This window comes from Metopolophium dirhodum, chromosome 1 (assembly GCF_019925205.1).
Source record: "Metopolophium dirhodum isolate CAU chromosome 1, ASM1992520v1, whole genome shotgun sequence".
Lineage (NCBI taxonomy): Eukaryota > Metazoa > Arthropoda > Insecta > Hemiptera > Aphididae > Metopolophium > Metopolophium dirhodum.
The window spans coordinates 101,213,143-101,229,958 of NC_083560.1; the positions used below are offsets into that span (position 1 = coordinate 101,213,143).

At 26.9% G+C, this 16,816-nt stretch overlaps 2 protein-coding genes across 3 annotated transcripts; one reads left to right on the plus strand and one right to left on the minus strand.

Moving 5' to 3' along the window:
* The first annotated feature begins 744 nt into the window (after nucleotides 1–744).
* LOC132948828 (pickpocket protein 11-like) lies at nucleotides 745–7,472 on the plus strand. Its single transcript, XM_061019489.1, has 4 exons — nucleotides 745–1,036; nucleotides 4,248–4,383; nucleotides 4,687–4,805; nucleotides 7,225–7,472. Exons 1-4 carry the CDS (start codon nucleotides 745–747, stop codon nucleotides 7,470–7,472), a joined length of 795 nt encoding a protein of 264 aa, XP_060875472.1.
* A 100-nt stretch (nucleotides 7,473–7,572) lies between these two features.
* Nucleotides 7,573–16,716, minus strand: LOC132934310 (dentin sialophosphoprotein-like). 2 transcript variants are annotated; one of them, XM_061000601.1, is made up of 15 exons: nucleotides 16,580–16,716; nucleotides 12,527–12,703; nucleotides 12,421–12,466; nucleotides 10,664–10,869; nucleotides 10,488–10,578; nucleotides 10,327–10,415; nucleotides 10,056–10,192; nucleotides 9,801–9,984; nucleotides 9,527–9,723; nucleotides 9,295–9,454; nucleotides 9,131–9,217; nucleotides 8,969–9,061; nucleotides 8,814–8,908; nucleotides 8,593–8,741; nucleotides 7,573–7,862 (listed from the first exon to the last, which is right to left on the minus strand). In XM_061000601.1, exons 2-15 carry the CDS (start codon nucleotides 12,683–12,685, stop codon nucleotides 7,804–7,806), a joined length of 1,752 nt encoding a protein of 583 aa, XP_060856584.1. In that variant the 5' UTR covers nucleotides 12,686–12,703; nucleotides 16,580–16,716; the 3' UTR covers nucleotides 7,573–7,803. The 2 variants fall into 2 exon arrangements, with proteins under 2 accessions (XP_060856584.1, XP_060856585.1); XM_061000602.1 differs by lacking the exon at nucleotides 16,580–16,716 and adding an exon at nucleotides 15,986–16,263.
* Between the last annotated feature and the right edge of the window lie 100 nt (nucleotides 16,717–16,816).

Genomic DNA, 16,816 nt, shown 5'->3' on the forward strand with positions numbered 1-16,816 from the left:
TTTTTGCTATGTTGTACATTTGCAAGACGGAGACAACACATGCGGCTGTAGCGTTCTCTTAAGATTTATTTAAAAAGGTTTCTCATAAGTTGTTATTAGTGGAAATTAAAAAAAAAATCGACCGTAAATCAACAATAATTGTTTACGAGTGTCCGAAATTAGAATTTCTACAAAATTCAACAAAATTTGCAAATTATATTGAGTTACAATTAATGTATAAAAAATTTAAAAATGTTTTATTTATATCTAAGTTTCGAAAAATGAAAATGTAATGTAAGTTTCCTCATAACACATAAGTTTTCCATCCTTTTATAAAAAAAAAAATGTTTACCGGAAAGTCGAACTATTTTTTTTTTTTGAGCATTTTAAGTTTTTAATTTTTTGATTGACATTGGTTTTTTACTTTTTAGCCATAATTTCATTGAACGATTTTCTTATTTTGTTGTACCTACCTAATTTAAAAATGAATAACCGTAATATAGATACTTATTGAAATTTTTATCAAATGTTTATTTTATAATTTTCTATACCAGATATAATTTTCAAATATAAAGTATTTAAATTTATTTTCAAATATCTTATGCCATTAATAATTTTATCGCTAGAATTATAAATTATAATAATACTACAATAGACAATTTTTCACCACAAAAAAAAAAGAAAAAAGGGGCTGTATCGTCTGTATTTGATTTAGTTGTATCGTCGATCGACTCAGGTACTCACCTACCGGTTTGCTTGCAGATAATGGTACACACGCCCGAGGATTTCCCAGACATTTCAAGCAGCTACAAAGTGTACAGCGAACTGAACCAATCTTCGCGGATATCAGTGAGCGTGAGCCTCATACGGGCGGACGAATCGCTAAACCGGCTCAGCGAAAATGACCGCAAGTGTTTCCTGTACGAGGAGAGGACGACGAGGACGAAGAACTTCCCGACGGCCAGAAGCAACGCAGAGGACAACTGTTACAGCGAATGTCGGCTGAGGGCCACTTATAGAATGTGCAATTGCACTCCGTACTACTTTGACAGGGAAGGTATAATACAATAATTAAATTAATATAATAGACATTATGGTTTATGGGTTATTGCAGTGTTTGGAAAGTTCACTTTAAATGTTAAACTTGGACTCGTTCACGTTCACGTTCATTATTTTACGAAGAAACAAGTTCACATTCATTGAAAAATTGAACTATTATCCATTAAATTATTATTACTATCAATTAATTATTTCTTTAAAAATTAATTCTATCTACAGATAAATTATTTTTAATTTTTAATGTGTATATAGGTATATACAAATTTACAATTCACTAGGAAAAAAAATTAAAATTAATTCAATTTGAACGGACGGCAGTATAACGTTCAAATAAATTATCTAAAAGTATCAATTTTGTTCACGTTTAGAGTTTCACACATAATTTATTAAATGTCGTTTACCAAATAAGAACGTGAAATATAATACGATAATTTAGACCATAATATTCCGGTTTACTTCGTGTTTATTTTTTTTTAACTTCTACTGAACGTCGGCTCTTTACCTAAATTACTACACTTATTTCGTTTATCATATCGTAGGTACTCGCTAAATCAGGCACGGGACCGTTATACCTAAGTAGAAAAACTAATCATCACAAAGATAATAATTATTATCTATGGATAACCGCCATTACTGTTTAGATAAAGATAATAAGTAATTGTACTTAATTATAATATTAACAACACTAAAAATTAAACATTAAAGGTTTTTTTTTTTTTTTGTATTTGTTCATTGAAACGACCTCAAGGTCTTCGTCAATGCTTATCACAAATGGGTAGTAGGGAGATCATGTGATCTATTTATCTATCTATGTACATATATATCACTATATACATGATACTACCCCTAAACATTAAAGGTGAATTTATAAAATAATACTTTGTTACGTAAATTTATTTGTAATGTAGTCGCATTAAAAAAAATTAAGTTAGTAAAATTGGCTTAAGTTTGCCCAAATTATTGAAAAATACGCATAGGGTAATTATTGATTTAAAAAATAGATTCGCCCCCCTAGAAAACTGTCTAGGGGACGCCCCTGCGCTATATTGTAGTACAAGTTTCAATATATTGTATTTTTTAATATATCTCATTTTGTTTCGAACATTATTTAAGCTATCTGAAAGACAATATTTCAGTACTTTTCCAATTTTAAAGCAAGATATTGCACTCCTGCTAATGTTTCTATAAGTTCTAACTAACGATCTATAACTAAATGTCTAATAAAACAATAATCAAACATACCAAAATAATTTACTTATTATGTTTATTATTTAAAATATAAGAGTTAGAAAAACCTGAATAACTCTAATATTATAGTAAAATCATTTAAATTGAAGAAAATTTAGAAGGGTACAATGAAAAAATAAAAATTCACCGAGAATAAAGTGTCTTACGTTAGTAAAAAAATGATACAGTGTAAATATTATTATTTGTTATGTATATGTTCCTAAATTATTATCATAATTTGTATAGATAGGTACAGTCGTACAGATATACGAATTGATAAACTTGAATAGATATAGGTACAAATCGTTATTTATATTTGGTATAGGTAGCTTATGATTTAATCAACTATACAATTGGTGGTAGGGGGAGGTATACCTAACTAGTAATATATTATTTTATCTTAGGTACTTCTACGTTATTTTTTTAAAATTCACTAATAATTCAAATTTCAAAGTTCCGAGCCCAAGTTATAACACTATATAGGTACCTATAGGTCTTAGAGTATACATATATAATATTATGATCTGGTATTGATTTTAAAATGGCCTGCAAACATTTTGGAACAAATAATTAATAAAATGAAATTACGAGCCTGGACTATACATTCAATTTCCGTGGTTACAGAGAGCGAGCAACATTGTGGAATTGAACACATACAATGTCTCAGCAAAATCAAAGGTAACCTACCTACTTATATTACTGATATGATTTATGATTGACGAGTTACCTACGCATGAATTATAATGTTAAAATCAGAACTTGAAAACATTAATTATAAGTAGGTAGATTGTAGATAATCCGTTTTAACAGACCAATGGAATAAAATTATTAAATCAATCAGTGGCCTAGCCAGTATGTGCTTAGGAACTGTCCCTCCCGCCTAAAAAAAAAAAGATAAGAAAATTAAAAATTATTTTTATGGTCTATGAAAGTTACTGCAAAGTGCAAATACAAATTTGTACAGCCGTACAGGAGCCGAAACATAAAATAAAACCTCAGCAACAAACTAACAGCCCCCCTCCCCCAAAGAAAAATTCTGGATACGTCACTGAAATCAATACCTTAAAAAAAAGTAAATAAATCTTATAATTAAATATATAGGTGCCTAAAATTAAAGTTTAAGATGTACCTACCGATAAACGATAAACTTATAGGAACAAATTGCATAGGCACAAATAGGCTCTAGATTTTTTTGTTAGGTTGGAGGCTACCTAATTAAATTCGAGAAATATATGTCTAGTCTCTAGTGGTACATTATAGCCATAGGTTACCTATATATTTTTACGACATATTGTATCATGAACAGTTTTTGTTTGGATGGTGGCATACTTAGAAATTAATTTTTTTTTGGAGGAGGGTTATATAAATATTATAATATATTAGTTCTCAGTTATTATTTACCAAAGAAACATCTCATATGAAATTAATTCTTCATAAATATACCTATTTAGTATTTAGTAAAGCAGGTACTGTAAATTGTTCACCATTGACCTCTAATATATCAACTAAATAGAATTTGCTGCTAGAAACCATTAAAGTATTTTAATGCCTCAAAAGGTGATGACAGACACAAATCATTGTAAAAAATTAAACCATTATATAGGTTCATCGCTAGAATATACATATTGTTTGCATATAATATAATAAAATCTAATGTTAACTGTTAAACATAAGACTATAATTTAATTTAGGGATCGTTAAAAATCAATATAAATAAAAATCAAATAACGTTCAACACAACATTTATATACCTAGTTTTATACTTCTATCGTTCAAAATTGGAATAATCAAATATCCGAAAAAGTAAAAACACAATACCTACCTAATTTCTTATATCCTAGTCTAAGTCCAGTTGGTTTGACTTAGTTATTAGTGTACCTAATAAATATTATTATTGGCACACAGGTATAAGTACCTACAAATTACTAGTTCACACCAGGGATGAGTTAACAAACATAACAGCTGTTTATCACATTTTGTAGTGCTTCAGCGAAACGTCCAGGTTTCAGAAGAAGAACTTGAAGATCCCAAATGGAATGCACAGGATTTCATGAACTGCAGTTGCCCGCACCCGTGTTCGTTCGTAGGATACACGACCGAGATCCGTAACTATGCAAAGTAGGTAAATTGGTAGCCAGGTGCCAAGGTTTGCAGAATATAGGGCGTGGAAATGAACGTAGGCTCGGTGCTTATAATTTCTATTCATCTTTCGAGTGAAATACTATTAAATACCCGGAATTGCTTCAAAATTTAAATCAATACCACCACTACAAGATTTACTGTTTTGGTTTTGGTGATAAATATTTTTCGTTTTGATTTAATTTAGATAGGTACAAGAAAATACTGATAAAATATTAATACCTATCCGTATAAATATATTTTTGTGATACTGCTGTGTATACATCATAATTGTTTTTTTAGGGACTTCTTGGCTCACACTCAATTTCCACATTCTTATACACACATAGAGATACACTACAAAGAAAGATTTGCCATCAGTTACCTAAGGTCTATGATGTACACTACACAGGATTTATTAGGTAAACTCAACAGGTTTCATAATTCAAAAGTTGTGGTAGGTACCTACAACTGCAGGTAGCCATGCTGTGTGTAAACTATACATATAATATTTTTATATCTTAAAAAATAAATCAATTAATTTAATACAAATGGATTAATTCCGGGTTGTATAAATGTTCATTAAACATTTAATGAACCAATAGCACGCTACTGAATGAATACATTATTTAATGACTCATTAATGATCATTACCTAGTGGTCATTAGTGATCAGATTTCGGCTCACTAAATATTTAAGCAAGTGTTTATCACACAATTATATTTTTCTCCAATCACAAGATACCTAGTATATCCACTTATACTAGTAATATGTACTTCCGATTTCCATGGTTTAATGTTTAAACTTACATTCAAAATTTGCATATTATGTATTTATTATCTATTGTTTTTATCAATTATCTATCTATAGTAGTGGTTTCCAACCTATGGTCCGTGAGCCATTATAATATATATGATAATATGATGTACATTTTTTTATAAAAGTAATTTGTGTTCAATTGTTATAATAGTTTTCAAGGCTGGACAAGTTAATGATTTTTTTTAACTCAGTTAAGTTATTGATTTTTTTAACTCAGTTAAGTTAAGTTAATATGCATCAATAACAAAAAGTTAAAAGTTAAAAGTTAATTTAACTATAGGTTAATTCAGTTAAGTTAAAAGTTAATACACACTTTTTGTTAACTTTTTATTAAGTTAAAAAAAAGTTAATTTGTTTATACAATGCTAGGGTACTTAATTTTTTTTCAACCCAAAACTAAATTATAGGATATAGTGTTAATACTTCATACAGTATTTCCATAAAAGTTAGATTCGAATGATTTACATTTTTAACTTTAAACAATTTACGATACATATTTTTTGGCATGAAAACAAAATAGTCTGAAATAGTGAAATATTATAAAATTAAAAACAAAATAAATTAACTTAACTTACTTCTTAAAATAAAAAATTAACTCGTTAATGTCACGTTAATAAAGAAAGAAATTTAGTAAGTTAAAAGTTAAGTTAATGAAAAGCCAAAAATAACTAGTTAAGTTAAAAAGTTAAAATAAAATTAACTTTTTAACTCGTTAATGCCCAGCCTTGATAGTTTTCAACTTTTACTTAAAATTGATCAATTAGGTATAAACATTATTAGAATCCTGCCATAAGAAATAAAAAAAGTGAGTGGTGTTATGGGATACTCGGTCGTACTCGGTAGAAATTAAGTTTCTTTTCCAACGAATATTATAGATTACAAATACATTTTAGTGGAACCATTCAAAATAAAAGTAAATATCAATAAGTAAATGTAAAGAAATTGGAAAAAGTGGACTGACCAATCTCAAGTAGACATAATAACTATAAAAATAATCAGTTTTTAAATGTATTACTAAATCGATCAGTATGATGGAATAAAAATTGAATGTTTTGGCTAAATAATAGTATTTCGTCATGAACGTTTTTTCCCAGCCAGCCCGCATCATGCCAAAAAAAAACTTTGTTTTAAAATGATTCTTGTATGAAAAATAATAATTGAGGTGGTCCATGACACATCGAAAGTTATCCAAGTGGTCCATAGTGTCAAAAAGGTTGGGAACCACGTATCTATAGTAACTAATGTTTTAGTAGTAATATATAATAATATATAAGTAACCATGTCAGATAGTTAGGCAATCACCGATACCTAATATTAATATACAATATGTTAATACTCAATAGGTACTTTATTATAACAAACTTATTTAGTGAATTTAAATAAAAACTGTACTCACTTTAACATTTTCAATAACTAATTTATACGGCAAAATCAGATCTATTAAATCCTTCTTTTCGCGTTTTGTTTACCCCGTTGTCTCTTTTTAACACCACACGTGCTGTCTTCCGTTATTTAGTTTTATAGGCACATACACATTTTTACAAATTAACAAACGAAAGCACAAGACACACACCTGCCCAAGGACACAGATAGTAACAATATTCCTATTTCGTATTGACATTACATGATATTTACCAACTACCATAATATTATTATCATGATTCATGACAGAGTATATTTTGTTATGTATAATAATATCATCTCAATTAGGCCTATAACAAACTCATAAAAACCACATATTAGGTAGAAACGAAAAATAGTTAAATACATCTTTATATTTGATCATTCATTAAGACAAACCATTAAACTAAGTTAATGATCGCTTTTATGCAACCCGCATTAGTAATTCAAAGCTGATTTAAAATCTATAATTATTGTATCTGAATATCGTATTTGATCATTGTATGTCATTAACGATTATAGCAGTTTGGTATATTTTATACTATGTTTTACAGTACTATGCGCAAACATTAAGATATTTTGTCAAAAAATAAATTAAATTCATGTTCTAAATTTTATTAGTAACATTTGGTGGGATGGCAAGTTTGTTTCTTGGCTGCAGTTTGGTCAGCGTGGTGGAGATAATTTACGTTATCTACAAATCGTTAATTATGCTTAAACACAAATACACCAAAGTCCAAACAGTTTCAAAACAAGATCAGCAACTCATTTCATACCGCCGCCATCATAATATGTATCATTTTTGCAAACCTCTGTACAAGCCATCAAGCATCAAATTACCAGAAATCTGCGAGAAAGACAAATATTAAGCAACACAATAGGTGATATATTTTATAGAATAATACTCACTTTACACATTTATACTATGCTTAAAAGTACAAAGTTTCAGAATAAGAAAATACCACTATAGTTTGCATGTATACATAGCATAATAATACTGATGATTTATATTATATATTTTTTTAATAAGTATATTGTTTAACAAATAAATTAAAACTAATATCAGTTATTTTAAAATATAATATTACACTATTGTATTTTATCACACAGTAAATTTGGCATTGCAGTAATATAACATTATAATAATAATAATAATAATAAAAATAAACAATAACTTAACTTAAGAAAATATTTTGGAGATTAGTTGTCTGAATTATTTTCTCTGCTATCATTGTCTTTGAATAAAACGTTTTCAAGTACTAAAAATCAAATTATTTTTAATAAGCATTGAAATAAAAATGGAATAACTTAAAACTAAAATTCTAAAAATTAGATTATTTTATACAAATATATTTTTCTTCCTTATAATGTTAAAAGTAAATCTTAGATGCAAAATTACATAGTTTTTTTCATCATTAGAATTATATCTAAATAGAAAAAATATAATTGATTTATAAAGCTTGTATTACAATTTGTGAATCTTATTTCCATTTAATTGAATATTTAATATTTTAATCATATTAAGCTTATCAAATTAGTTTATATTGTTCACATATGAAATGCAAATTGCATTTTTTTGGATTTTTTTGTGATTTTTTTTATGTTGGAGCAAAACTGAATTAATATATTGCATGTTTTATAACTTTTTGGTCTTGATGAAGATAATAAGCACCATGTTAATGGATCTTTATGTAAAATTAATGTGTACCTGTGCTGGAATCAGAATATGCCCAATTGTGCATGTGGACTGAGACAAAACAACTTAATCCAAGCCATTTCTACTTATATACCCGTACATAATTATTAAATAATAATAATATAATATAATATAATATAACATTATATTATTACATAATTATTATAAATCACGCTCAAGTAACATACACAATCAATCAGAAACTGGTTGTGCCTGACTTATATATCTGCCACCTGGTCATATTCTTATTCCGGCACAGATTTACAATTTTATTTAACTTGATTAATTCTTACTTCTGAATATATTATCAACGCAGTTTATATTAGTTGCCGACACTGACATACCCCATGATTTCATTGGAATATGGAATGAATCATCCATTATATCAATACTTGCAATACCCCTAGTAAGTACTATATCATCATGTTCAGGTAACTCTTTTCTAAAATAAAAAATAAAATTACATTAAATGTTGTTATACTATAATATTATCAGCGGTGTAAGTATTACAAACCTTATTCTCTTCATAAGTTCAATACCACGTTTTTTGGCTTTATACGATAACTGAACCATATCCAATGTATCTTTATCGTCAAACAACGCATCTGGCTGAAAAATTAAATACAGTGTTAACTCTAATATTTATACAAATGTAAAGTTAGTCTTTACCATTGAACTGACATCAAGGGAAGAGCTTGTAGAGCTATTAAATGCAGACAATGATTTGTGCAAAAACGTAGGTGAGCCATTATGTGCCGATATCTAGATTAACATAATATACAATAAAATATTTTTGAGAATTTTTATATTTACAAAATGTTACTAACGAACCAGAGTAGGCAACATAGCTAGAGATGAATTTGCTGATGAAGAAAGATTTTCGTTCTTGGATGGCGGAGGTGAATGATCTCTAGATGTCTAAATTATCAACCAAAATCAACCATTTTATACATCACTTCACAAAGTGAATAAGAAAATTATTAAAATATACTTACAGCAGGTGGTTGTGGTAATTTATGCCAATCATCAACATGATCATAAAAATGCAAACTTTTTTGTTCCCACCCATCACTATCATCCTCTTGAGAAAAACCATCTCGACCATGAAAAGATGCTGATCTTAAAACTGGGTTACCAGAATTTTCAACACTCTTTCTACATTTAAAAATTAATTTTAAGAAAAGTGTTAACATGTGTTTTTATTTAAATACAAAACAAATTACTAACTCCTTGGAAAATGATGATGGTTTTTGATGATCTTTTTTCTTTCCTTGTGCGGCTGCTTTTAATGGATCATAGTTTTTACGTCGTTTCCAATTTTCCAATTCAGTTTCCTTATTTGGAGTTTGAACTTTGTTGCAAAGTATACTTGAGTTCCATTTTTTTTTTGATGATAAATTTTTGCGAGCAGACAACAACGGTGACTAAAATAATATAAAATAAAATTTTTTTAAAATTGTTTAATGTTTTAAAATAATTATAAGTGTATAACCCCACATACTGAATTTGGTTGAGGCACTTTAGATGTTCTTAAACTATAACGCCCACAATCAACTCTCGACAATGATGAACTTAAATTTTGGCTTGAAGGCTTGTATAAATTAGATTTATCGTTACCAGTCTTGGAATCAACATTTTTTTTATTTGTGTCTTGTTGCGGCTTTGCAAATCTATCACGGCGCAAGCTAAAATTATTTAATACTTAGTTAAAATTTCAATATTTACTTAAAATAAATATAATATTAATGGTCCATACTTAAAAGTTCGATTATATTGAATTGCAGTGTGAACAGTTTTTTCAACTTTAGCTTCTAGCATAGATACACAATTCTCAGCATCTTTTAAAAGTAATCTGGTATCGTCATCACTGCTTATACTTTTAACACTATTTTCCTATAAAAACCGTATATTATAAAATTATTTGTAACTGCCTAATGACTTGTAAGTTATATTTGACATTTTGACATGCAAGTATAAATAAAAAATTTAAATGTATTCATTAAAATTATTTTAACAAAGCACCATACACTTAAGTCTTTTATACTAGATGCATTTGGCAACGGAATATTTGATTTCCTTGTATGTTTCATTAAAATTGGTGAATTAGGTTTGATGTCTAAAAAAAACAAAATTATTTTCATAAATAATTATTGAGATCAATTTAATTTAATTTAAACAGTACTCTGACCTGATTTTAGTAGAGGAATTGGGCTTGAAAGAGATGATTTATTTTGATTCAATTTTGAATGCCATTCATTGACCCAACTAGAACGTAGTTTCTACAGATACAATTACAAATATAATATAAATCAGACTAAAATTATAAAGAAAAAATAAAATAAATATTAAAAATAAATAAATTACCTTGACCATTGAATTGGACTTTTTAAAATCATCAACACTATCGTCGCAATCTGGTGATTGTTCTGATTTGTTATCATTAGATGTATCATTTCTCTCAATAATGTAAGTACCTGTACTACCAGTATCACTATTTGAAGAGGAATCATCACAGTCATTGGATTCTTGGTAATTTTTGTGAACTGGACTAGAATAAGATATTCCGTTGCCTACAGAAATGAAAAAAAATTTTTCATCTTTATTTAAACATACAAATATTACACCAAAATAATATTTTATTAATTATTTTAAAAGTCCTTAAATTAGTTTTTTAAAATTATTTAAGGATATAAAAATATAAACGTATGTTACTTCGCATATTTTTAAAATCCCTAATTTCATGAACTGGATTTTTAGATAGTTAAATTTGTCCAGATCGTGAACTTACAATACATTGTATTGACATACCATTTCATGACATGGATCATACCATACCATACCATACCTATACTTGTGGAATAATTATGAAACAATTTTTTTTTATGTTATGTAGAAATAAATTATATTGTATCATAGTAAACTAAACTTTTTCTATATTGTTTTATGAACAAAAATACAACAATAGTCAATAAATTATACTATATTATATTTTAATTTATTTTTAATAAACCATACATATTTTATTTATAAATGAACCGTATTTATATTTATACATTGTTTAATGAACAAAATAATTAATTGATTGATTTAAACAATAATTAATAATGATAATAAAAATTAATTTAATGTAATGAACTATATTTAACTATAATATATTTTTATATCATATTATTTATTTTTGCACGACAATTGGTTATCACAATGACTGATTTTAACTATTTTTAAAACATGCAAATCTACACAATTTAACAATCTGTAGGCGGGGACTTTTTGTACTCCAAATATCAAGCATTAAAGATTGAAGATTGAAGATTTTATTAAGATTGAAAAGTACATTATTACATTATAACTCTATTCTATTAAACTCCTGGCCAATCAAGTAGAGTTGGATGTTTTGAAAATAACATGCTATAGATAAAGTAGATGTCATAAACAATCATCATGCAAAAATAAATAATAAGATAGAAACATATTTAGTTCATTATATAAAATCATTTTTTTACTGTTATCATTTATTATTATGTTCATAAAAAAACATAGAAACTTATGATTTATGAAAAATATATGCAAATATAATATAATTTAATTTATTGACTATTGTTATATTTTTGTTCATAAAAAATATGGATAAGTATAGTTTATTATGATATAATATCATTTATTGCTAAATAACATAAATAAATTGTTTTATAATAATTACACAAAGTATACAATATAGAACGTATTGTCCATTTCACGAAATTGATGTCCATATAATATATTTCGTCAAAGTTCACGATCTGGTCTAATTTCACTAGTTAGATATTCACGGATATTCAGTTCATGAAATGTGGATGCAACATATTATATTTTAAATATGGTTAGATTAATTAATATTGCATTCAGAGAATCTAAGTTCTCAGATAATTGTCAATATTTTAGTAACTTTAAATTTGTTTAATACATTCTTAATATATAATTTGGTTTATAGCATTAATATATTAGAGTTTCAACTTAATTTCAATACTTTTAATATAATACAATTTTGAATATTGTCAAATAAATACAATACACACAACAAAAACATTTTAAAATGTTTCCTTATAATTCAATTAGTACATATTATATTGATATGAACTCACCTTCAGAATTAGACATTGTAGTTATAGAGGCAGAATCAGCTTTTGTCTAAAATTAATATGTTGACATACTTTAGTAATTTGAAATATGATTGTAAAATTGCATTACCGTTGTTGGCTGAAAAACATTATTGATGGGTAATGATAGATTGCGTTGATGTCTACGAATAAAGTTATTGATGGTAGATCCATTTTCACTAGAATCCCTTGCTTTTGAACCATTCAGTCTTGATGTTGTTTGCTCTCTCCACTTATAATCTGAATTCATATTTTTTATTCATAAAACCTAAAAAAGGGATCATTACATTTAATAATATATCTATATTAATTTATATATTATTAAAACTGTTTGAACATTAAGGGTAGAATTATTATGATTAGGGTAGTATCTAACTAGTAAACAAGTAATAAATACTTGAATCTATCTAGTACATAGGTAGATCATAATAAATTACACTTTCAATTATTTTAGTACATTTTTGTATAATACGTGTAAATAGGTAGATATTAATTTTCTACTTTTTTTGAATCTACAACTTGATTTCAATAAAAATATGGAGAATTTGTTCAAATCATTAAATAGGCATTATTTATTACTAATATGCAATAGGTACTAACATTTCTACATATTTTATATTTATTTACTTTTTAATTTCTATTAATTTAAGAATACCAAAACTTCTAAATTATAAGTAATTTAACATAAAATAAACTTTATTTGATGTTGTATTAACATCATTCAAATGTGTTTAGCTGTCATATAGTAGGTATGCAGTTTACCAGTGAATTCATAAATATAGTATGCGGTCTACTGCCATAGAAAAAATAACAATTATAAAAGAAATAAAAGATTCTTTAAAACCTTATGGTATTATTCCACAAAAAAATAAGAAAAGTTGTTTTAGTTGTTTGCAACCTAAATCTCTCTTTTTTTTTTTGCCCCTTTTCTAATGTATGTATACATATCACTTCCACACTTATTATTTATAAGTTGGCCATTTTCATTATTTGCCAAAACATTTTTACTTATTAAAAAATTGGTGGTTTCATCACTACTTATGATTAAATAAAAATATTTTGCCAACATATTGAGTGTGTGTCTTCGTGAGTGCCAAAATAATATGCAGAAAAAATAGTAGTGTTTCGCTCTCACACAATAAGTGATGTATTGAGCGTTTGAGTACATACTTCTATGAAATGTTAAAGCATTTTTATCAAAAGTCATAAAAATAAAGTGTTAACCAAAGAAAATAGATTAGACCGTATCTATCAAAGATCATAAGCCCGTGTAATAACCGGCCGGCTACAAGTAGATTACATCATATAGCAGATGACAATGGCCAATAGACTGCATACTACATGACAGCCAATGAGTTTTTTGTAATCAAGTACTAAAATTTCACCAACAGTCCCTAAATAAGTGTGAGACTATGAAAATTTAAACAATTTTTAAGTATGACAGACAATAGTCCAGATGGAAAGTTTGATAACTAAATTTGTTTTAATTTTTGGGATATTTAAATAATTTATAAAATCTACTTTTATATATTGGGGAAAATTGGAAATAAATAATAGTAGGTGTACAATGTATTTATAGAAAAAAAATAACACAATATTTATTGTTGACCAGTTTATGATAAAATTATTTGGTATTAAACTACATTATTAATATTTTTATCTGTTATGAACTAAAACTAAGTTAATTGACGTGAAACAGGAAACCTTGGAATTGTAGAACAGACAAATTTAATTAAGAAAAATGATAAGTTTTATGTATGTACCAACATAATTCATTATTATTATTATTATTATTGTTGTTAAACTAAATACAAAAAAACAAATGAATAATCCTATTAACAACACATTTCATTAAAAAAAAATGTAATTAATTAGTATTATTTACTTTAAAACTGTAACTTTTACTTCTTCTTCTATTAGATTAGTTTTTATGAATGTATTCTGTACTAAATAATATGTTTTCTAGTGTATGCCATAGTAAACTGATTAAAATATGAATAAATTAATTATAAATTCAACCTAAATATTGTAAAAAATGTAATTAACTAGACAATTACATTTGTATGAATAAATATAAGTATAAGCATATTCGGATGTACCTAACCATGTACGTAACCTAACCAAATACAATGTCTATAAAAAAATTACATTATCTAGCGTACTTAATTATTTCTTAGTAAATCAAATAATGGGTAAATTATGTATGTCAAATAAACATAAACCAACGATGCACTCAATAGACAATAATACCTATAGTATTTGTATATTAAACAACTACCTTTATATAAATCTATAATATTATTGAAGCAATGTTTTTATTAAAATAGGTACTTATCATTTGTGCATTCCACATTATTATGTAAATTACTTTTTATAAAATAACTAATATTATAAGTAGTTGGAGATTAAGCTTAGGTCTAACTTACAAATTTTTTTAATTTCAAAAATAATTTCAAAAGTTATTCAAAATAATAAACCACTTAATTATTTTGGTAATTGCTTTATATTTAATTTTATATGAATATTTTCCTAAGATAATTTCTTTATAAAATGTTAAACAATATTAAATAATGAAAGGTAATTGTTTAACTTAAATAAAAATAAAATTGTTTAGTATATATTTACTATTTACCCTATTATATATAATTAATTACAAATTAGAATTTGAATGTAATAATTAGTGGTGAAAAATTCCAGTGTTTCAAGTTTTGACCTAATGGTCCAAAAAAATAGCTATCTATAAAAAAACGAATTTGAATCATTGCCCAACAAATTGAAAAATCCATACACATGAAATATTATTTTAGTATTGAGGACAAAACAATTATAAATACTGTGCCATTAGATTATTTATATATAAGTAAATATAACTGGAGTTATACCTAGATTAATATTTTCGTCATAATGGATTTTTCATTTAACATCTATTATTTTTTTTTTATTGGTCTGCTCAATTTCAGTAAATTTTAATATATTACTTTACAATTACAATCAAAACAAAGTCCTTGTTATTTATAAAAAACCAAATAAATAGGTAATGGATAAAATTAGTTTAAAATGTTTTAACTATGATTAATAAATAAATAAGATAGTGCACATTTTATAAATATGAAAATTGTTTAAACAAACTTAAATTAATATTAAATATAGAAAAAATTTATAAATAACTCAGATATTTAAATTGCTATAAACTATGTATCTATATAAACTGGAATACCTAGATAATGAGTTATAGGTACTTACATGCTATGAAAATGGTATCTAAAACGTAAAAATATTTGCGCAAGTACCTAATATAAAGATAATAAATATTTTTTAAACATATTTCATTTGTTATTATTACCTATATTACCTTTTACGTTTTAATTAAAAATTTATATTTCTTTTATTTCACCAGTAGAAAATGCTAAAATCGACAGTGAATTTATTAGCTAAAGAAAATTATAAGTAAATCACAAACCAAATTTTTTAATCCAATTAGAAGAAGTTGCCCAATTCTAAAATGCAAGAAGGTAGATACCTAAACAATATTCTACAGTTCTACACTCACTTTATGTATGTCTGAAGTTTTCTTTCGACAGTTTCAAACAATTCTATTCTATTCTATTATTTGTATAGATAGATATGAGTTTCATAGATTAATTTAAATAAATAGCGTTTTCAATGAAAAAAATTAAAAATACAACCTACAGGTATTGCTTTTCACATTTGTGGAGCACATATGAAAATATTATGTAAGAGAGTAACAACATATTGTACGAAAAGACGTTCCACAAGCGTCTGTTGGAAAACAACGCGGTTCGAGCTGGCAACAAGAAATAAAATGTTTATCGTGACGGGCCAAATGTCAATGCAATACGGGTCAAGTCCAACTGGGTCTAACGACGCTAGTAGTAGGTATGTTATGTTTTAAATATAAACGCATTTTCAGTTTACGCGAACGCGATATCGGCGTGTGTGGAATTTTTAGTGTGTGGGACCGACGGGCGGGGGGAGCAGCGAGTGGGCAAAATAGTACGGAAATAGTCTCGGCCGCCGCCGTAGCGGACGGGCGGCTTCGATCGTAAACAGAAGCGCCGAAAATCTTTCTGTCGGACGGTGGTCGGAATCTTTCCGTCCGACGCGACGCTCGAGACAAACTCACCGAAATCGCAGGCACCTCTCATCTACGCGGTTATGGGCCGCGACATGGTCGTGGATCGCAGATCGTAGGGCTGTCGCGCGACCGAAGCTCTTGACGGCGGCGACGATGACGGTACACCGAAAGACTGAGTGTGATCACTGACCGAAAACAATCGAAAAACGAAATGACGCTCGATAACGATATTAATTAAATACACTAATTATTACTATAACACTGTAATACCTATTACCTACGCGG

Bases quoted from the DNA above. Each gene is read 5' to 3' on its own strand.
- LOC132948828 (XM_061019489.1), top strand. From the start codon at position 745: ATGGTACACACGCCCGAGGATTTCCCAGACATTTCAAGCAGCTACAAA. The intron at 1,037-4,247 runs GTATAATACAAT...CACATTTTGTAG, and splicing joins GTACTACTTTGACAGGGAAG to TGCTTCAGCGAAACGTCCAG. The intron at 4,384-4,686 runs GTAGGTAAATTG...TTGTTTTTTTAG, and splicing joins GAGATCCGTAACTATGCAAA to GGACTTCTTGGCTCACACTC.
- LOC132934310 (XM_061000601.1), bottom strand. From the start codon at position 12,685: ATGAATTCAGATTATAAGTGGAGAGAGCAAACAACATCAAGACTGAAT. The intron at 10,870-12,420 runs GTGAGTTCATAT...TCATTTCTGTAG, and splicing joins TACAATGTCTAATTCTGAAG to GCAACGGAATATCTTATTCT. The intron at 9,985-10,055 runs GTATGGACCATT...AAATAATTTTAG, and splicing joins CAATATAATCGAACTTTTAA to CTTGCGCCGTGATAGATTTG.